General features: G+C 48.2%; 3 protein-coding genes across 12 annotated transcripts in view; 1 reads left to right on the top strand and 2 right to left on the bottom strand.

Moving 5' to 3' along the window:
• The window catches only part of LOC100116868 (twitchin), a 51,033-nt gene extending 41,778 nt beyond the window's left edge, over nt 1-9,255 (bottom strand). For 9 of the 10 annotated variants that reach the window (XM_031922307.2, XM_031922309.2, XM_016985031.3 and 6 more), the window contains exons 1-12: nt 8,614-9,255; nt 6,811-7,348; nt 6,592-6,613; nt 5,991-6,153; nt 5,783-5,924; nt 2,658-2,881; nt 2,176-2,581; nt 1,760-2,103; nt 1,605-1,684; nt 1,366-1,531; nt 883-1,137; nt 560-607 (exon numbers count right to left, since the gene is read on the bottom strand). In XM_031922307.2, coding sequence (XP_031778167.1) covers nt 560-607; nt 883-1,137; nt 1,366-1,531; nt 1,605-1,684; nt 1,760-2,103; nt 2,176-2,581; nt 2,658-2,881; nt 5,783-5,924; nt 5,991-6,153; nt 6,592-6,613; nt 6,811-7,123 — 2,163 coding nt within the window. In that variant the 5' untranslated portion in view covers nt 7,124-7,348; nt 8,614-9,255. Of the gene's footprint in view, nt 1-559; nt 608-882; nt 1,138-1,365; nt 1,532-1,604; nt 1,685-1,759; nt 2,104-2,175; nt 2,582-2,657; nt 2,882-3,326; nt 3,629-3,902; nt 4,107-4,367; nt 4,504-5,782; nt 5,925-5,990; nt 6,154-6,591; nt 6,614-6,810; nt 7,349-8,613 lie in introns of all 10 variants that reach the window. The other variant, XM_031922315.2, reaches the window with a different exon arrangement.
• A 4,288-nt stretch (nt 9,256-13,543) lies between these two features.
• On the bottom strand, nt 13,544-16,976 carry LOC100123724 (Na(+)/H(+) exchange regulatory cofactor NHE-RF1). The gene is made up of 2 exons (XM_001607372.6): nt 16,051-16,976; nt 13,544-15,446 (listed from the first exon to the last, which is right to left on the bottom strand). Exons 1-2 carry the CDS (start codon nt 16,468-16,470, stop codon nt 15,135-15,137), a joined length of 732 nt encoding a protein of 243 aa, XP_001607422.1. The 5' UTR covers nt 16,471-16,976; the 3' UTR covers nt 13,544-15,134.
• Nucleotides 16,977-17,046: 70 nt separating this feature from the next.
• LOC100123720 (rab11 family-interacting protein 2) lies at nt 17,047-20,567 on the top strand. Its single transcript, XM_001607366.6, has 7 exons — nt 17,047-17,265; nt 17,639-17,677; nt 18,124-18,370; nt 18,454-18,841; nt 18,928-19,298; nt 19,368-19,692; nt 19,764-20,567. Exons 1-7 carry the CDS (start codon nt 17,235-17,237, stop codon nt 19,938-19,940), a joined length of 1,578 nt encoding a protein of 525 aa, XP_001607416.1. The 5' UTR covers nt 17,047-17,234; the 3' UTR covers nt 19,941-20,567.
• Nucleotides 20,568-21,403: the final 836 nt, after the last annotated feature.

The raw sequence follows: 21,403 nt of genomic DNA, 5'->3' as shown, positions 1-21,403 counted from the left end.
AGCGAGTTCCATTTTCAGCTTGAATGAGCGATCTATTGCACGTGCTATTATTAGAATTGAAACATTGGCTCGATGTCGAACACACTCGGCGCGCTGACTCACCTGAAACAAATAAAACAATTGTGTTCTTTAGATGGTGGCTCATTTCGTTAGCGCAATATTCGCGTGCTGCTGAAGCTATTAATTTTTTTTTGCTACGTATATCTTGGGGTTTCACAAAAATATTGACTGTTGCGCAAGGGCTCGTCTCTCGCGTAAAAAGCTGTGCATCGAGAGGAAGAACTTTTGTAGAAAAGCCAAGTTTCTTTGACCTTTTTCCCCGAAAATTGAGCTGAAATTCTCTAAGTTACGGCTCTACGTCTTATTACACAGTTTTGAATTATGTACATCGAGAAACAAGCTTCTGACGTCAGCGACAGATTGGGCACATTCATGCAACAATAATAATAGAAAACTAATAGAGGAATGGGGGGGGGGGCGGAAATCTTGACATAAATATGCGAGCTTGCGATGCGATATAGCTGTTCTGTTTTTCGGCTATTTCTGGTTTGATTGTTACCTTTTTAGATGTAGGCTTGTCAATACCATTTGGCTTGGACTCGGGTTCCTTAAAAATATAAAATTCGAGGGTTTATTTTCGTGTCCGTCTCCGAATGAATGGCGCTAATTTTGCACAAGCCAGCGATGATCAGCTTGTCGCGTTCATTAGCGAAGCTCATTAGGTGCGCATCGACTGTTAGATTCAAAGGGCTTCTTTAATCTGCTGCCAATGTCCGTTTATCAAGCGTGTTCTTTCGTTCTTAAGCGTTTACATAACGTAAGCAGTGATTTTACAAGCATTTGCCAAGCGGTATAGCTAGCCTGTTTGTCGAATTTTTCTACCTTGATCTTCTTTTCTTCTTCGATCTTCTTGCGCTCCTCGATCTTCTTCTGCTCGATTATCTTCTCCTCCTCCTTCTTCTTCTCTACCTTAATCTTCTCTTCTTCGATCTTTTTCTTTTCCTCGAGCTTCTTCTTCTCCTCCTCCTTCTTCTTCTCCTCTACCTTCTTCTTCTCTTCCTCCTTCTTCTTCTCCTCTACCTTCTTCTTTTCTTTCTCTTCCTCGTCTTCGTCCTTCTTCTTCTTCTTCTCTTTCTTCTACAGAATCGATTACATGCATTTGCCGGATTAATTTCTCGAGTGTTATTGACACAATATTTCAGAAGCCGTGGAGTATATAAAGATCGATTGATGATCAGTGTTTCGAAGAGATTAGAACATAATCACGATACAAGGAAGTGAGTGTAGGATAGGAGTGATGTTAATCAGAAGTTGAGGCAACTTAGTCGCATTGTACGTTTGAAAACAAGTGATATTATCCGTTACCTCAACCACCAGTTCCGCCGTGGACTCGTCCTTTCCGTGTTCGGAGCTGACGACGATCTTGTACCGACCCGAAGACTCCTGAGTGGTAGAACTGATCAATAGCCTGGCCTCCTTACCATCGAAGCTGATGCTGTAGGTCTCGGACGTCTTGATGACTGTAGTGTCTCTGCAAATGCCAAACACCCCTTTAAAACTGAACTTGCACATCACAATACGCTAAAAAAGTAGTCTCTGCTTACTTGTACCACGTGACCGTGACCTTCTTGTCCTCCTTGACCAGAGACGCGTAGAACTCGGCCGTCTTTCCTTCTTCCACAGTCTGTCGAAGAAATGAAACGTTACGATCTCAACCAAATTCACGTAGCAAATCTTAATACAGGGTACGGCAACTCACGATGGACTTGAGTCCCGAGGCGAGCCTTGGTGGATCAGGCTCCTCGGGTAACTCCTGGATCTCGACGACCTGGGAGGTGGCCTCTCCCTTCTCGTTTCTGGCCACCAGTTTGTACTTGCCCTTGTCTGCCTGAGATATTTGCTCGATCTCGAGCTTCACGGCGAACTCGCCCTCCTTGATCTTCTCCACGTGGAGCTTGTGCCTGTCGTCCTGTCTGACAGCCTGGGTCTCCTTGAACCACGTGCAATCCGGTGCAAACTTGGATAGAACCGTGCACTCGACTATCACCGTCTTCTTCTTCACGATCTTGATGACCTTCGGCTTCTCCTTGATGACAGGGATGACTGCAAAGAGGAAGTAAGATCAGTGATTGGGTGCTAGGGTCGAGATCATCGTCGAGGGAAGAAACAACTCACTTTCAACGTTGAGGGTGAGGTTGGCGTTGAGCTCTCCAAGCGAGTTCTTGATGTTGCACTTGTAGAGTCCAGAGTCGTCCGCACCAGGGTCGTTGAGCACGAGCTTGATGTAGTAGATGTCGTTCTTCTCCTCGACCACGCTCAGGGAGATCTTGGACGACTCCTTGACGACCGTTCCAGCGTGGGTCCAGACGATGTTGGGCTTGGGCTTGGCCTTGACCTTGCAGTCCATGATGACGACCTTGCCCTTGTCCTGGGACTGGATTCGCGGCTTCTCCACGAAGGTCGGACCGTCGCCCTCGGGTTCAGGTTCGGCCTCGATGTTCAGGTTCAGGTTGGCGTTGCTCTCGCCGAACTCGTTCTTCACGTGGCAGCGGTAGGCTCCGCCGTCTGGTCCCGCGGGATCCTGTCGACGATTCGTCACGTCAACCATCGTCGTCTGGGTCGATCGTCGAAAATAGGTTCAGGTACGCGGTACATACCTTGAGTTCGAGGGTGAGCTCGTATACGTCCTCCTGAACGTCGATGCACTTTAGGCTGATCTTGGAGGACTCCTTGATGACGTTGGTCGCCCGGAACCAGGTGACGTCGGGCTTGGGCTTGGCGCGGCACTTGCACTTCATGGTGATGAGGGTGCCAGTCTCGTTGGGGATGATGCGCGGCTTCTCGATGAACGACGGCGCGAAGCCCGCTGGATCTTCTGCACCTTGATAAGTTTCCGTTAGGACCAGTCTTTGGTAAGCCAGCAGCCGGCTCTGACTGTGGAGGGTCAAGCGCACGGCACACACAGAAGCGGAAGTAGAACACATTGCAGCTGAGGGGTAGAAAACAAGCGTATCCAGGGACGTATCATAGCCGTTAGTGGAAGCGTGATGAGTTAGATGTCTCGACGAGTAGTCTGGCGATGTGGTGAGAGATGCGGATGAGTCATGCGAAGGCTGATGTTCGTCGTTCTTTTTTCTCTCACTTCACGCGCACTCGGTCCCTCGCATACACAACTGTCACAAGTACACAGGGTGGCTGGGTTTGTCGTTCTCTGGTGCATGCATATCGATGGATGCATGCTTGCATACGAAAAGAATAGAGAGAGAGATAGATAGATGGTCAAAAAGGTAGAGATCAACATAAAGGTACAATCGCGGGCGACTCGCCTTGGAAATTCAAGGAGATGTTGGCGTTACTCTCGCCAAAGTTGTTAAAGGCGTTGCAGCGGTAGTGACCGCCGTCGGCCTTGGTCGGGTTCAAGATTTCGAGGGTCAGCAGATAGGTGTCTTTGCCCGTGGACTTGCGGGACATTTTAATTCGCGTGCTGTCGGTTATGGCTTTGCTGCCCTGGTACCAGGTGATCTCCGGCACCGGATGCGCCTCCAGTATGCACTCCATTATCAGGACGTCGCCCTCTTGCCTAATTGTCGGCTTCTTCGGGAAACGCGGCGGCTTGCCGTCGGGTATTCTATACGTGGATATAGACGCAGATACAGAGCCTGACATTCGACGTCTCGCAGTAGGGAAAACCACGTTTCGGGGCGGCAAACCTTGCCAAGAGCGAAGAAAGAGAGATCCGTGTCTCTCGGGATTAAGCTAAAGCTCTGAAAGTTTGCCGAAAACTGGCTTTCCCTTTTCGAGACACGCGCGAGCCGGAAGGTGTACAAAAGAAGAAGAAGAATAAGAAGAAGAAGAAGAAGAAGAAGATATGTAAATAGAGGGGAAGTGAAGCGGTTGATTACTTGAGCTTATCGCCACCCTCGAAGTTCAGGTTGATAGTGGCAACCCCCTGTCCGTGCTTATTTCTCGCGACGGCTTTGTACTCGCCGCTGTCGGCTTTGGCTACTTTGCTGATCTGCAGCCTAGCCAGATGATAGAGCTTCTGGTCGAGCTCCATCGACATCTGATACCTTCCGCCTTCGCTCAGTTCCTCCGTTCCGTGATACCTGGTTGTTCATTTCGTTGTTTCATTTCTCTCTCTCTCTCTCTCTCTTTTACACGTCGCACTCGCGATCCCCTTCGTCGTCTCGCTCGACTCCCTGACACGAGCATTTGTTTATCCTGCACACCTGCCGCGTGTTTACACAATACTCTCTATTAAATCTTCCGAGCCAAGTGTATAGACAAATGCTCGCGCTGACAGAGAGTGAGAAGATTTCGCAACGGAAGAAGGGGATGACGCGCGCGCGAGTGTGACGATTCCTTACCACTTGACACTAGGTTTCGGGTCGCCGGCTAACCGGCACTCAAAGGTTATAGTGTTGCCGTCGTCGGACTGCCTGATGACTGGTCGTTCGGTAAAGGTCGGTTTGACACCGTCGTCCGGGACTGGGGCCTCGTCGCCTGAATTTAAAAAAAAAAAACAAAAAAAACCACATGTCTCTCCAGCTATTTTACGCTCGCGCAGCTAACTTTTCTAACTTTGGTATAATAGAGTCGTAGATCGAGACTACAGGGTACATCCGCACACACTCCACCATTCGCACACAACTGGCTTCGCTGCACTTGTTTCGATGAATTAATTCGTATGCCGTTTTTATTGCTTGGGAGAACACCGTTAGTCGTCTTATACAAAATACCGCGTCGGAATCGTTGGTTTTTAGACAAAAGAATCATGAGTATAGCTGATAATGAATTAATTCCAGTTAGAGCTATATAGTGTTGGAGAACAAAAAGAAATCGTAAGAAAATACCTCATCGTGTTATATATATATACGATTAATCATAAACTTATGAGCGGGCAGAGAGTCTCAGGCGGCTGAAGCCTCGGAATCCCGAGCAATTACATTGCGCTTGGCAAATTGCTTGTTCTCTCTCTCTCTCTCTCTTTCGCGCGCTAGCGAGAGAGCTCTCGTATCGAATCGAATTATATTTAGCGCGCGCGCGCGAGAATTAGGCGAGCGGCTCTCTTCTCGCGGGCCGCGATATCCGATCGCAACGCGACGTTGTTTCCTTATATTTTACACGCCGCTAGAGACTCTCGCTGTTTTCTTGCATTATTTCTGTATACTCCTACGCTTGAAACTCAAAAAATCAAGATCGTATTAAAAAATTAAGAACAAATATTGCACGTTAATAGATTAACTGGGCTCAAAAAAAAAAAAAAGAAAAGTCACCAATCATTATTATATTATATAAATGCTACTATTTACTGCATTAATTGAATTGCGAAGTAGACGTCAGTTATCTCGGTTGCGTTACGGGGGTGTATGATGGCATGTAGATATATAAGTATGAAATATGCGTGTACGTGCGTGTCTATGTATATATATATATATAATACCGGTCGCGCATCGTGTCCCAAGCAGGAGCGCGTGTATGTGCTGATTAATCGCGTTGGCACTGCGCGCGAAATCTCCCCCCGTCGATTTGTTATTGTTAAGTGCTGCGTGTGTGCGTGTGTTTTCGTATATATATATATTTCGTCGCATATCATGATATTACGATGAGTATAAAGTGCGTATAGTTCCATTGTTTTGTTTTTAATACTCGAGAGATGCGTATATGGGTATATTACATGTATGCGAATGTGTGCGTGTACATTACGATATTATTGATATTATTGATTAAACTGAGAAGCTATATATCGTATCGATGGATAGTGTCATGCCGAGCAACTTACTGTCAAAGTTCAGGGAGATGGTGGCGTTGGACTCGCCGAGCTCGTTCTTAGCGGTGACCTTGTACTTTCCAGCGTCCTCGACCGTCACGTTTTTTATCTCCAGACTCGCAAAGTACGAGTGGCCGTCTTTGTCGACGGTCAGCTGAGGATTCGATGGTTAATATATACATTGACTTTTGGATGATACGATGTCGGTGTTTGGTCTTACCTTGTGTCGTGGCGAGTCGGAGACAGCGTCGCCGTCGTGGAACCACGAGACCTTGGGCGTAGGGTCGGCAGTGATGCGACACTCGAAGACCAATCGTTTGCCGTCATCCTCCTGTCTGATGGATGGCTTTTTCGCAAAAGTCGGCGCGATACCGTCGATTTGTCTGCGGGTATAGCGAGAGAGGTTCGTGCAGTACTTTTTTTTTTTCACGATATCAAACGTGCGGAGTGAGTCGAATCGCACACGCTTGTTTTTAGTTGCGATTTCCGCCGCGTTCAAATAATTACGATCATCCCTCGTGATCTCAATTATTTTCACGCGGTTTATAACGTCTATAGATATGGTTAAAAGCAAGCAAAGCCAGACTCACCGTTTGCGCACCGGCACAGCCGCTAAAATCATAAACACAGAAGCGTTACATGCGGCGCAGCGAGCGACATTTTTTAATTGTTCATTAAAAAAGAAAAAAAAAATTAAAAAAAAAAGAGAGAGAGCGTTTGAAAGAAGCAAAATAGAAGCGGTAGTTTTGCGTATAAGAAGCGCACGAGCGAAAGATAAAAAGCAGTGTTTGGTCAGACTGCGTGTACCGCGATCCACTTACTTTTCTCTAGGCTCATCCACAGCTGGAAAACATAAGCCAGGTTATGAGTCGAGTCGCTACGGTCGGAGTTTAATCTAGCGCGCGGACTGCCAATGCCGGCCTCTTACTATACTTGTGCGAGGTGTTTACGAGGGGCGCGAGTGAATTTAACGGTCGAAATTCAAATTTCTAACCTCAAAATCGGCACGCGATAATATAGAATAGCGAGCGTATACTCACGGCTGAAGTTGAGGTTGATGGATGCTGCGACCTCGCCCATCTTGTTCTTGGCCTTGACCTTGTAGAGGCCGGCGTCAGTCTCGATGACGTCATCGAGCTCGAGCACCACGAGGAACTTGTTGGTGCCGATGCTCTGTATCTTGAAGTTGGTGCGGTCGTCCTCGGCGAGCTGTGTCTCGCCCCGGAACCAGGTGATCTCGGGCTTGGGCGCGCTGACCAGCTGACACTCGAATATCAGCCGGTTGCCCTCGTCCTCCTGCCGCAGCTGGGGCTTCTGGGTGAAGCTCGGCGCGAAGTCGTCAGCGACCCCCATTTCTGCGCTGCTGCTACTACTCCTAGAGATACTCTCTATAGCTCCTTCACGCGCAAGGGGGTAAGCGGGAGGACCCCCCCGGCCTCCGCTGTCTGCCTAGTCGAGCCCGCGATATCCGCGGCCAGGCAGCTCTTGCACCACGTGAGCTGAAACCACCTCCCGGACTGCCCGGATTCGCGCTGTCACGCTTCGACGCCGTCTTTCACCAGCATCGACCCTCGCCACCTGCAAGTTTCATCAATTTTTCTATTTATTCTGAAGAGCCCTTATCATTTCGACGCTAGGGGGCGCCAGCCGTTCGTTCGCTCTCTCTCTCTCTCTCTCTCTCTCTCTCTCTCATTCAAGCGCGTTATTCGGCCGCGAGGGATGTCGGAAAAATTGCCTGGGAACGAGAGGAATGAGCCGCGAGCCAAATATTACACAAGTAAACTATCGGGTTTCTTACATCGAGCGAGCTACTCGCTTGATGTCATGCCAGCGTTGACTAGTGTAGAAAAGAAACGATGCCACCTCGTCCGACACTTTGTTTTCTCTCGAGGAAAATTGCCGCAACGCGTATACGATTATTAATCGCGCGGCCGCGACGAAATCGGCGCTTCTCAGCTGGCTCGTCTCGTTAATGGGCTAAACAAACGACTCGGAGCGACGAGCGGTCAAACGGAGTGTATTTTTAAAGACTCGCGCACGCAGTCGAACCGAGAGCTTGACGAACCTTTACAGGTAATAAAAATACAGACCCGCGACGCGACTATATATCGTCATGTGATACCTCGCGAAAAAGTCTCGCGTTATATACCAGGTCAATAGCATGTCGATATCGCATGCGCCGCTTATTATAGTACGAAATCTCTTGTGAGCCGTTTCTGCCGACATTTATTTTTGTCCAAGCTATTCTCGACGCGATCGCGGCCGGCGCCAAAACTATGAGAGTGAGAGCGAGAGCACAAATAGAAAAAAGCGCTAGCGGAGAACGCGGACGTGGATACACACGGAGCAGCGACAGTCGCAGCACTATAAATGACGCGCTGCAGCCGATTTATCGGCGATTCCAGGATACGCGACCGCGAATGCGCGTCGAAAGCTCTGTCCGTCTTGCGCAATGCGCGCATGATAGGCGGTATTTTTAAATCCCAGCAGAGGAGGAAGGAAAAGAAGAGAGCGAGAGAGGAAAAAAATATATAGCCCACGCATCAATGACAGACGATCGCGTCGCGATGCCGAAACGCGTAGTCCGCCTGCCTCGGGGAAAGCTCTCTTCTCCTCGTGTTACATTCTCTAAAAATAAGCGAACAACGAGAGCCCGGTTACCTACATCGCCCCTTCCACGAGCATTCGGCTCGCGGCTCTCTGCTCCCTCTCGGTGGAGATTCTTTTTTAGTTCGATGTGCCTCTATGGCCGCTCGGCGCTCTCTTATTCGGAAAAGTGGAAACTTACGTAAACTCGCGGCTATCGCTCGAGCTTCTCGCTCGAGCTTCTCGCGGAAACTTACTTGGGAAGATCGTCGTCGGGGAGCGCAGGTTTTGCAGCTCAGCCTGTCGTCGTTGCACGTGCGGCACACGAACACAAGTCGGATTTCTTGAAGAATAAACTCGATCGGAAGATGATGATGATGATGAACTGTCGTGACGAAAACTGTCTATGCGGCTGGAAATTCTTCTCGTGTACGCGTCTCCTCTCTCACTGAGCGCGAAATTCTTCACTTTTCACTTCGATCGATCGATTGCAATAATTCCCACAGAAAATAAGCTCCTTTCTCAATTCGTTTGATCCTTGCGTATACGCGTGTGCTCGCACCGCAGTCGTAGTCGTCGTTTTCTCTCTCTCTCTCTCTTTCTCTCTCTCTCTCTCTCTCTCTCTCTCTCTCTCTCTCTCTCGCTTTCTCTTTGTAAAACCCAGCAAACGCTCCCTTTTTTCGCACTACTTTCTCAGTCGGCTGTCCCTGTCGCCGGGGCCCCGCGCGTCAACTAACCAGGCTAAATCTCTTTCTCCATCTCAAAAACTTTACCACCACCAGGTCTCTCTCTCTCTCTCTCACTCTCTCTCTCTCTCTCTCTGCTACCACCACTTTTCCTCCTCTTCCTCTTTCGGCTTTCCCTCTCTACGCTACCTCTTCTTCTTCTTCTTCTTCTTCTTCTTCTTCTTCTTCTTCTTCTCGCCGCCGATTCTATTCCCCTACCCTTCCGCTCGGCGGCTGCGTGCGCTATCTTTCTCTTGCAAAATCTATCGCTCGATATCCATATAATATCTCTGTCCCCCGCAGCCGTAGTCGTCGCGGCGATCATATCGTTTGAATCATCGGGATATTTCAGGAGCATTATTCCGCTTGTCGTGTGCAGCTCGAAGGGTGCTATCGATCGGTGATCGGTACGAGTCGCGCAATCGAGCTTTTAATTAGAGGAGACACTATGATGCCTCTCGCTGACTAATTGAGGTACGGCATTATGAGCATATCGGGATGATTCAAGCTCTGCTGGTTATAGGCTGTCACGGACGCAAACTTGTGGTTTGCCTCCGGCATACGTGCCGAGGGGAAAATAGACGTTTTTCGCGTTGACATCGAAAGATCGTTCGGCGATCGGCACGTCCCCTTAGCTCCGAATCGTTATCGGATGCAGTACCTGTACAGGATATACAGGGAGAGTTTAGCGCAAAGCTCTCGTCGTACACTTACGCGAGGCGAGTGCAAGCCGCGGGAGCGAACTTGGATTTGGCGAGCCGAATGATTTCTAAATATACTCAACCCTCGTCACTCCGGAGCTATCTTTACCTGTTGGAAGAATTCATATATCGTCCTAAAGCAGCGGCTCTCTGTGTGCATGTGCCGCGACTTGGCCCGACATCACTCGTCATCCCCCTCGCGACTCTCATTATTATTACGTTATTATTATGCAGCCGTGTGTAGTGCAGCACGTTCACGTAACGCGCTCTGTCTTCGACGCTTGATGGATTTCTTTTTACGTTTGGAAATCGGTATGCGCAGATACGGTGAAAATGTATCGTTTGCTTTCAGGTGATACCGGTATACTAAATTTGGATCGTAGATGAAATAGAGCCTCGTTGCTAAATGATTCGAGGAATGGATCGATCGAGGAGTGTTCAGTTGCATAAATCGGTATTTTTGGTCCTGCGCGTGGTCTAGCGATCGGTTATGAATAATCGTGTTATTTTTGCGCGAGCGATTTTTTTTCAACCGTCGAGTATTGGATGACAAATTTTGCAACGCCTCTCACGTCTTCCACTTTTTTTATTCCACGGAAATTCGGAATTTGTCGTAGACGACGCGTATCCGTGGTGCTATTTCGAGTAGCGCATAAAAAGTATATTTAAATTGTTATTCAAGAGCTCGCTCCATTCGCATAATACACATTTTTGGATGTACCTCCGGATATAACCCACAATCGTGTAATCTCCCATCAGAAGTCCCTGATCCAGCAAACGTCCGCGAAACTTTCATCGGCCCACATATCTCACGTTCGCCCGGCAATCTTATTCTCACGTATAGGCTCGACGACGGCATTTCCCCGAGTCTCTCTTACTCTGGCATTCCCGCGGCTTCGTCGTCGTCGTCGTCGTCGCCGCCGCCGCCGCCGCTATGCTCGAAATATTTTTAGAGCGCGGCATTTTTAGCCGCTTGCAAAAAGCCCTCTCTGTTGTTTTTCGAGACTTTTCGAATATTTCTAGCGTTTCGCGCGCACCTCGCGAAGCAGACGTTCTATTACGTGAGATGGATCTCTCTCTCTCTCTCACCTTTGACCCTTATGTATGTGTGTAACATTGGAGTCAAGCCCGAGAAGCGAACTTCCTGCCAATTCGCGCGGAAGCGACGAGGAATTTTGCGGCTTCTCGAAATACTTGGAAACGAAAACATTACGATGTATACCGGTGTGATCCAGATGCAGTTTGCTTTGAGAGCTGGATATGGCCCTCATTCACGCGATCGGCTCTTTGAAGCGGAGTGCGCGAGTTTCGATAGTTTTGGAAAAAAATTTTGACTGTACCCTGTTTGCCAGCTTTTGTTTTAATTGAAGGAGATTCGTATAAGACGATCGGAACGAATTGTCTAGCAGACCAGAGCTACCGCGTATATTTATATACTTATGATGTATATTTGCAATATTGTTTGATACGCCTCGCGCGCGGAATTTCGTCAGAGTTTCGGCCAAATCATGAGTCACGCAACGTCGTTTATTCAATTTTTGATGCGCATTTCTCGAGCGTCCGATATTATTCCCTGTAACTCGTTGTAAAATTCGGAGCTTCGTGCTTTTTAATCGTTCACGCACGAATATGTGCAAACTTGTCAGTCTTCGACTCCGGTAAAAATAAAAGTGATAAAGGTGCTCGGACCGTTTCAAATCATTGTCCTCATTAATCGGGTAAAAAAATACACAAATTCAAGAAAAAAGCACATCAAAACTACAACCATCGCGCGAAATTTCGTCACGCCCGAGAGAGCCCAGAATTCCTCTCTCTCTCCGCGACCTATTTTCAGGGGATAAAAAGCCGCGACAACACACACGCGCATCAACAATCCCCGTGTTTAGAGAGGCGCATCCAAGGAAAGACACACGTAGCGCTAATTGCTCGGATCAGTCAAATCTGCATCGGCCCGGAGAATAGCCAAGCGTTATATATATATACCACCACCCACTCGACTGCTCTCCAAGATGAATCGCCTCGACCCTCTAACGCAATAATTAGCGGCCGCGCGTGTAAAGGCGAATTCGAAAGAAGGGCTAGCTGATAAGCCGTCGCGCTTGGCCAACTTATGAAATTCCCCGCTCGTTAAACGCGAGAGCTTGCGAGCGAGCGAGTAGTGGGCGCGCGGCTCTGGCTTCTTCGTTCTCTCTCTCTCTCTCTCTTTCACTCGCGGCTATATGGAACAGTCGGTCTAAAATTAATCCTCGGGTCGCTCTGGAAATAGATATTATGAGTGCGCGAGGACAGGATAAGATGTCGGCCTATTATACTGATTTCGAAAAAAAGAACGAGAGAGAGAGAGAGAGAGAGAAACGACGAGACGGCCGAAGCTTTTAATTATCCAGAGCTTGCAGCGCGGGCGATTCGAAAGATTTTTGCGCCCGACGTAGCGGTGCGTGGTTTTTCGCGAGCAAGGTCGTCGGGAATCGGGTCGACGCGTTGATCGTCGTTTTTTTCTCGACGAACCTACGAAAACCGAATGCTTGGAGAGACGTTAGCTCTAACGAGCTGTGGAACGGGTATCTCTTCTCTCTTAGCAATACGATTGATACAACATATTCTCGTCGGATTTTTACGTAATAATCGAAGCCCGACGCGCAGCTCGCTCGGAATTTTTCGCGCGATTTATTATTACTCGTTCATAAATCTCGGCGAAAATCCCAAAATACATCGCTAAAAGACAAGCAAACATTACGAGCATCCGCGCGCAGCTCCCCGAAAAAAAAAACACACACACACACACACAGAGTCTCTACTACTCTCTCGCTCGATCTGCACTCGCTGGGTCTATAAATAATAATAGCCGGTACGCGTACACACGATATGTAATGAAAACAGGCGCATCATACACTAGATAAGAACAGAGTCCGTCGAAAACATCGTTTATAAATATTCATCTCCGTTGTTTTCACCGAGTATTACACTGGTAAATAACGCAATCGTCTCTCGTTCGATTCGAATCTCGCGCGACAGCTGATATTCTTTCGAAAATATAAGTGAGAGTAGGGTCGAGAGTAGGGAAACAAATTAAATGGAGAACAAGCGGAGGAGGGAGATACGCGATCGGCGAATAAGACGTATAGAGATACACGTGTGCGTGTGCAAGAAAGAGAGAGAGAGAGAGAGAGAGGGAAGGAGATGCCGCGCTCTGCGCCGGCAACGTAATTTGAGAGGCTCCCGGACCCCCAACCATATATGTCCAGCTCGCCTCTTGCCTCTCGCTTACACTCGCGAGAGAGCCGATACGTCAGTCTCTCTTTAACGGTCGGAGACGACGCCACCCACGAGAGCGACGCGATTGATTTCGCTCGACTTTTCTCTCGATTTTTCGCTACACATTATTGTTCATTTTTTCACTCGCTTCTATTTCGACGATTCGCTTGATCGGACGCTGCGGAGCTGTACATACAAGAAGTTCGTGCGTGCGTCGATAAGACGTTGCGACGCGAGTGTTATCGCTCGATCTGATAATGGATGGCGCCACGATTTGAATGGCGTATCTCGCGCGGAGGAGATCTGCATTGCCGACTGCGCGCGCGCGCGCGCGGGCGTAGTTTGAAATTGCGCGTTTTTTCCTCCTGCGCTGGTATAATTACGATTGCAAAATCCTGACGCGTTTCTGGGAAACACTGAGCTCATCATCGGAGAAGGAAAAAACAGGCGATTTTCCTTTCGCCGAGACAGCTAATTGGACGAGGAGCGCGAGTACAAAGCGTCGGTTTTTACGATTACAGCGTATAATGCAAGATTTATTGAAAAATTGAATATAGATGTTAGCTTTACATAATTTTTCAGGCGCCTTTTTCCCCAACCACACGTTCGAGCGTGAGAGAAGGAGGAGAAAAAAGCTTACACGTATTACGAAGATGATTGAAATTTTGCATCGACGGATATATAATATACCTGTTGTACATGTCGTCGCGGACACGTGTAGCTTATTATTTACAGACAAGATACATTTATAACAACAATAATACATACAGCATAACAATAAGAGTAACAATACAATGAATCACTTAACAGAGGAGCTACATATGACATATTTTGGTTACACCGACATTATCTCTCAAAAACGTCGTTACGATATAGAACGCGCGACTGCTCTTTCTTTTCTTTTTCTTTTTTTTTTTTTAGCTACATTACATTCAGCGCGCGCGCAAAGCTGACGAATCGTCACGGGACGTCGAGTCCGCGCGAGAGAGCGCGACGACGACGTTGCATACAGAAGGAGACATACATATATGTACATAGGGACACTGCGATAGACGCCAAGTGAGAGAGAGGCTATTGCGAAGAAAAATCGGTGTGTAATTCCGTGCGCGTGTGTGAGTATACAGGTAGAAGACTGAGCTCTCGCTATGTAGTATGTCGTTCTCTCTCTCTCTCTTACACGTAAACGACTGACTTTGGAATGTAACGAGTGGGGCTGCATGATTAATCACATCTCGGTTTAATTATTAATTCATTCGCTTTTATACCGCGATTCGTCCTTCGCTGTGCGAGCAGAAAAAAAAATCGGTATCCTACTTTGTGCAACAAATGTGTCTGTGTTGTATGTATACCCGTTCAATTTTTTTCATTTACTTGTTCATTTTGTTTTTTTTTTTTACAAAAATACATATATATTAATATAAAAGCGACACGATCCTATATAGCATACGTAGTATAATATAAAGTATATGAGAAAATACAGGAGCGTGTGTGTGAGTTGTGCTTGGTTTTCGAGGCGCGAAAAAGAAGCGGCACAGAAGAAGAGAACAATGCGCATACACGCGCTGAATCAACAGGCTGTTGTCTAAAGACCGAAGATGCAGCGGTTGCGTAACGCGCTAATTGAGAGCGCGACTATGGCACGGTGGCCCGCGATGTTGTGTGTCTGTGTGCGTGTGTACCTACTTTTTTTCTTGTTATTTCTTTGCGAATCTTTTTTAGCCTGCCGGCGGTGTGTGTGTGTGTGTGCGGATCAACAATGTGGAATGCGAGCGAAAAGGTATATCTTATCGGGTTCTCGTGCACTCGCAGTCGGATACTCTCTCTCTCTCTCTCTCTCTCTCCCTCTCTCTTATTTTTCTCAAATAAACTTCTCGGTCGCCAAACTCACGTAGCAGAACGGAGAGTCTTCTCATCATCCCGCAGTCAATGCTTCGCACACTTGAATGCCTCTGTCTCTCAAGAGGGAGAGAAAGAGAGAGAGAGAGAGAGTGAGCGAGCCTCGACCCATCAAATAAGAAGAACAGAGAGTATAGAGAAGAAGAAGAATAAGAAGATTGAAAATAGAGTATAGAAAATATCGCCGGTGTCCGAGTCGATCTACAGCTTCTGCACGATGTCGAATTTGTCCTTAAATCCGAGCGACTCCTTTTTCGGATCGTACTTCTTGCGCATAGCCAATTTAGCCCTGAGCTCCTTGGCGCTCATAGCCAGGTTCAATCCGGCAGCGCTGCCGTTGCTCTGCTGCTGCGGCTGTTCCTTTCCAGCACTGGAGGATGACTTGTTGCTGCTGGTGTCGTCGTCGAGCCTCGTCGTCGAGCCGTTGTTACCGGCGCCGCTGCTGCTGCTGCCGTTCTCATGCTGGGCGTCGCTCGCCGAGCTGCCGATCGAGTGTGTATCTCCGCTCTGCAACTGTGGAGAGAAAAATAGGAGAATCGTCAGGCTATGCGCTTCATTCGCACAGGTATAGACAAACCGCGGCGGCGATGCACATGTGACCGGACGTGCATCGTTACGGCGCCTCGTTACACAAGATATCCGCGGATGTATGAATGAAAAAAATTGCGCAACAATTATACTATATAACTCATCGCTGATGCTCGCTTCCGCGACGATCCGAGAGAGAGAGATGCAATACGCGTATATACTGCCGTATCGACCGAGCGGTAAACAGGATGCGTCCGTCGATTTTTTGTCTAATTGGAAAAGAGCTACCTCCGCAGCGCCGCTCGCGCAAGCGATAAGATAAGGATAATTGTCGCCGGCGACGGGAATCTCGGCTCCGAAGAGAACACGTATACGCGGCGCGCACCCACACCGCTACAAGCGAGAGCGAGAGAGAGAGAGAGAGAGAGAGAGAGAGAGAGAGATGGCGACAGGTGAGAACATAATCTCGGGGCGATGGCTGCCGCCGTCGCCGCTCTCTCTCCCTCGCGCGCGCACATAAGCTCTCTCGGAATTTTCCCAAACATATGCAGGCGGCCCGAGTATTCCGCTGGCCGCGAATCGTACTCGCCTGAATGCCGGCGGCTATGGCAGCGGCGTCGCGCTCGTCCTGGGCGATGCTCGCCGGGCTCCTCTCCGGCGTCTTGAGCAGCTTAACGCCGGGCATGCTAGCCTTGATCGGTACGTTGTTGGCCTTGAAGTAGTCGTCGGCCTGCTGGTCCACCACGAGGAGCTTCGTCTCCGTGGGGAAGGCCTTGATCCGCTCGACAACCTGCTTGTGGCTCTCGTTGGCGATGTTGATCTCGTTGACCTCGATGATCCGGTCGCCCTGGCGCAGACCCGCTGCCTCGCTCGGCGAGCCCTCGTCCACCTTGCCGATGAACTGGCCGCTCTTACCCTTCTCCGCGTGCAGGTTGAAGCCGTAGCCGTCGAAGTCGTCCCACTTGACGATGTGGCAGAGCCTCGCGCACGGCGTCCCCTGATGATCCATTATATCCGCGCGTTTATACGCTACTAATGCTGTCTTTGCGATGCTCGAGGAGCCGAGATATATTTCGGACCTTCTCCGCGGAGCTCTGCAGCGAGTCCTCTCGAGTCGCGGCACAGAGACGCACTACTCGTCGCACGTGCGACACGGCACTGCCTACAAAGTCCTATATACCTCTAGCTGCTGCTGCTGCTGCTGCGGCTGCGAGTCTGGCCTGGAGAGAAAACGCGCACCTGCATGCCTGCGCGAACCGAGAGAGATGGAGAGACCCCCACCTGCGCGCGCTCTAGAGATCGGTTTGTACTCTGCTACTCCCGATTTTCACCGCAGCGCGCGCTTATCGAATTCTCGCGCCCGTCACGCGCTCCCTTCTTGCATTCTTCTATATATGTGTGTAAGCTGTGTATAGAGCGAGCGAGTGAGAGAGAAGGACACGTCACTGCTCACAGTCATCTCCTGCGCGCGCGCGCGAGAGGCCCCGACACACTTTCACAGCTGACGCGCTTTCGCTACTGGAAAACGCGCGTTCCACCGTCGCGAGTCAAGGGGGCACCACCGGCTGGAGCCTACGGCACTGGCAGCTGCGCGGCGAAGGTGCGCGCCGCGAGAGGTTAAGCCGTACCTGTGCTCCGCTCGGCGCTCGCTCCATCAGTTGTCACTTGTCATATCCGCGGAGTAGTCGTGCGCGGCGACTAAAAAGTAAGCGACACACACGGACACCGCAGACTCGTGTCGTTTAACGCGAAGAAGAGGACGATCGAGACAACATGTGGAGCCCGACGCACGTCCAGGTCATAGGTAAGTCGCCGCCACCTGGTGCGACTACGCCTCGCGCTGCTCATCTCATTATTGTATTCTAATTACGCGCTCGCGCGATGTGCTACTACACCCACGCGTACACACACTTGTGCCCATTTTTCGAGCTGTCCCCGCGTGTATGTGTGTATACGGAGTTGACTCTCTCTCTGGGATGTACCGTAATGTGTAATCTTACCTGATGGTGCGCGCGATGCGACCGTTGCGTGTCTCTCTTCGTTCCCCCTTCTCCGCGAACGCGCGCTCGTGGAGCCTATTTATTTACATACCAGACTTACCGCACTATACATGCTGCTGCTGCTGCTGCTATTGTCTCTCTCTCACTCTTGACGAACCTCCTTTTTCTCTGTTGCAGTTCAACGTGCCAAGGGCCTCATCACCAAGGGAAAGAACAGTGAGTATTGTCGCTGCATGTGCAGCGGATTGTTGTGTTTTCGCATTCCCCGGTTGTGCAAGCGGTTATTTTCAGAAGCGGCGCTTTAATAACAATCGTGCGCTGCATCACGTGTTTATGCTTCTTTTCTCTTTTTCTTCGGCGAACATTTGAGCGATGAGCGATCAGAGTCTCAGTTTCGTCCTAATGATGAGTGCGTTATCGGTTCCGCTTTGTTATCAGTGACACATAGCCTTATCTTCGTAAACCGTAGTTGTTCTCTCTCGCGGAGCTTGATAGTTTCGCGAAAGAATATTATCCTCCGTTACTCGAAAAAAAAAAAAAATAAATAAATAAAAAAGCACAACAATACAGCGAGAAAGAAAGTACTGGGAACGAGTTCAGTCTCTCGAGTAAAAGTTCAATTAACTACGGCCTAACAATGTTCTCTATCCGAACTTAATTAGAGACCAACGACTGCTTCGTGACGATCGCGTTGGGCAAGGAGAAGTACCAGACGTCGGTGAAGGAAAAGGCTGCGGAAAATGTCGAGTGGCACGAGGAGTGCGAGCTGCAGATACCCCAGCAGGGCAACACCGCCGAGATCGTTCTCACAGCCCTTCATCGGAATTTCATCGGGGTCGACGAGTTTCTCGGCACCGTGCGCATACCGCTCTCCAGCTTCGACATCTACGAGATGCCCAAGAACCGGTGGTGAGTGTTGCTTTTTTTTTATTATCATTATTTTTGGAGAAAAGAAAGTTCGGAGATCTGAGGTGCGTGTTTCCAATCGACAGGTACGAGCTGACCGGTAAACCAGGAAAAGAGAACACGAAGGAGCGGGGCAAACTCGAAGTTCGTATCGGGTTCATCGTGCGAGCGGGAAGTCTGACGGACCTGACGAAAAAGGAGCGACACAAGAGCTCGCTAGGACAGCTATCGTCGGCGGCACAGTCGTTCGGAGGCAGTTTGCTCAGCATAGGCAGTCTGGAGAAGCGCAAAGGCCTGAAGAAGCTCGCTAAATCGATAGGCAACAAAGTCAAGGGCAAGAGTCGGAGCAAGAGCAAGCTGGACGATATCTGCGACGAGGAGGAGTTCAGGGTGGGAGAGAGACCCAGGACAGCTGGACAGGAGCACGGCGACGCCGATCCCGGAGTTGTCAGTGACGAGGACGACGAGTTCACGGTACGCGGAGAGAATCGAATATTCTTTTGACTAAACAATTTGGTGATTTAATATTTTAAGATTTAATATTCAACTTGTACTTGCAGTTCGACGATCTGTCGCACAAGAGCTCGACCTCGTCGTTGAATTCCTCGCAAGCGGCGAACCAGGCCTGGAAGAACAGCGAGAATCTGTCCCGAGACAACCGCAACAACTCGCCTCTGCCTCTGTCGGACTCGTCTAGCGTTAATCTATCCAACCAGGACAACAAACAAGCGACGAGCAATAGTTCGGCAAACACGCCGCCGTCCAAACCGCCGAGGTTCGCGCTAAATACCAGTAACAGCAATCTTAGCAGCTCGAAAACCGAGAAACCGGTACCGGCAGCTCGGGAAAACCTACCGCCACAGCCGAACGTCGCAGAGGACGAGTGGGGACAAAAGCTTTACGGCCTGCAAACCGCTAATGCGCTAAAGAGGTTAGTGATCCTTGAGATTATCGAGATTATTTGCGCCAGGACTTGTTGGTAACGTTTCGGTTTTTGCAGGTGGGATAACAAGAGGAACAGTCCAAAGATCATAGTCGACGAGCCACGTGATAGTCCCATTGCGGAAGATCGCAGCAACTCGCCGATCACGCGACTGAGAGCTGAAGTCGCTCAGCAACAGCAGACTCGCAAAGAGGAAGAGAAACAGAGAAAGGAACAAAAGAAACAGGAGAAAAAGGATAAGAAAGAGAAGAACCACCAGAAATCCTCGTCCGAGAGAATCATCATTGGCGGCGAGGAAACAAACACGACACACTCGACGACGACGCAACAGACTCGGTTGCCCCGTGAGATCATCGAACAGTTCGATGGCAAATCCAGAGAGGTAAGCAGCTTTCTGACACGCGCTATTTTTTAAACTAGAACGATTTCTAAATCGTGGATATTGGTACGCAGGATTTGATCGAGCTAGTGATGAAGCTCCAGCTGGACGTTGCCGATAAGAAGAAACGGCTGCATGACATGGAGGACTACATAGACGCTCTTCTCTTGAGGGTGATCGAATGCTCGCCACGACTGCTGCAGAACCCTTACCAGCCGGCGCGCCGACTCTCCTCCCCAGGAAACCAGTGAGACGTTCTATCGCGATTAATCCTCATCATCATAATCATCACCGGCCTCATCGACACGTACTCGTCTTCCTGCGAAATCGCGCTCGCGCTGCCGATTTATATATCTCTGTACATACGATTTTACACAGTGGTAACAACACGAGTGCGGAGACGTTTGTTGAATTTACCCCCCACCCCAATTGAGATTTTACTTATTGAGATCCGTCCAATCTTCCCCTCATTCCAAGCTCTCCCCCTAATACTATTAGCTTTCTCACCAACTATCTCTGAACTAAATGATAATATATTTTATTGATAATCTCGACTGTCAATTTTCAACGCTCCAACGTGCCTTATATAATAACGATTACAAGCATATTAATATTATATAAATAATATATACGCGGAGTAAGCAATTTCTAAAATTGCCTGTGGGTCCAATTAGGTTGTAGCTGAGAAAAAAGAAACTAGTTTATTAAAGTATATAAGCTGTTATAGCGCCCTAGATTTTAAGAAATAATCGAGATGATATATATATATTTATAACTCTTGAGAGTATTTTATTATGTTGAACGATCTAATCATATCAAAACAGAGTGACGAAAATTAAAGTGATCTATTTATCAAAAAAAAAAAAAAAAAAAAAAAACACTCGTTGCTCATTTCTCTTACCTTGCATAACACTCACGCTGTGGAAGGGAAATAAAAGTAGTTCGACGTCGTTTTTTTTTGTAAATTAAATATATATTTTTATATACACACATATATGCATGTATATTCTTATATATATGTATATCATTAAACGAGTTTTTGTAAATAGGATCGTGTAACGATGAATAACAACGACGATGTATAATATTTGTTTTTTTTTTCCATAATGTACATGTACACTCACACACTCAAGTGTATATAGTATGCAGTAGGGGAAAATCGACATGATAAGGTGTGAAAAAAGGCGATCAGTATTTTTTTTTTTTTTCATTTTCATTTCTTGTCCGCTAGACCCGAGATTTTCTCGCATATATAATGTGTATAGAAAGTCCAGACGAAGGCTGAGCATATACAAGTGTCGATTCGCCCGTCAAAATTCCATCTATATCATTGTTCTTTCGTTTACTTTTCCTCTTTCGAATAGTAAAGATTCTCGTTAATACTAAAATGTCGCGCACGTTACAATATAGTTTTTTTGTTCATATCTTTTTTTTCTTCTCGTATATATAATTTATAACTTTGAAAATTCTTATAACGATTCGGAGCCTCGGGTGCGATGGTATACTTAATAATACTTTATGTCATTCGCGCGGAGAAATCGTAGTTTATCCCGCGCTACTGAGAAACTACTAATGAGTAAACGCAGATTCGGAAACGTGATATTTTAATTCGTTTAATACTTTCTTGCTCGAGATCAAACTCGATTTAGAGTATACTTTCTCGTTTCAACGAGACGAACAAAAAAGTACATGCTAAATGCGCCAAAGGTTGAAG

Source organism: Nasonia vitripennis, chromosome 1 (genome assembly GCF_009193385.2).
Source record: "Nasonia vitripennis strain AsymCx chromosome 1, Nvit_psr_1.1, whole genome shotgun sequence".
Lineage (NCBI taxonomy): Eukaryota > Metazoa > Arthropoda > Insecta > Hymenoptera > Pteromalidae > Nasonia > Nasonia vitripennis.
The sequence above is the reverse complement of the archived record's forward strand: the minus strand, read 5'-3'. Positions and strand labels throughout refer to the sequence as shown.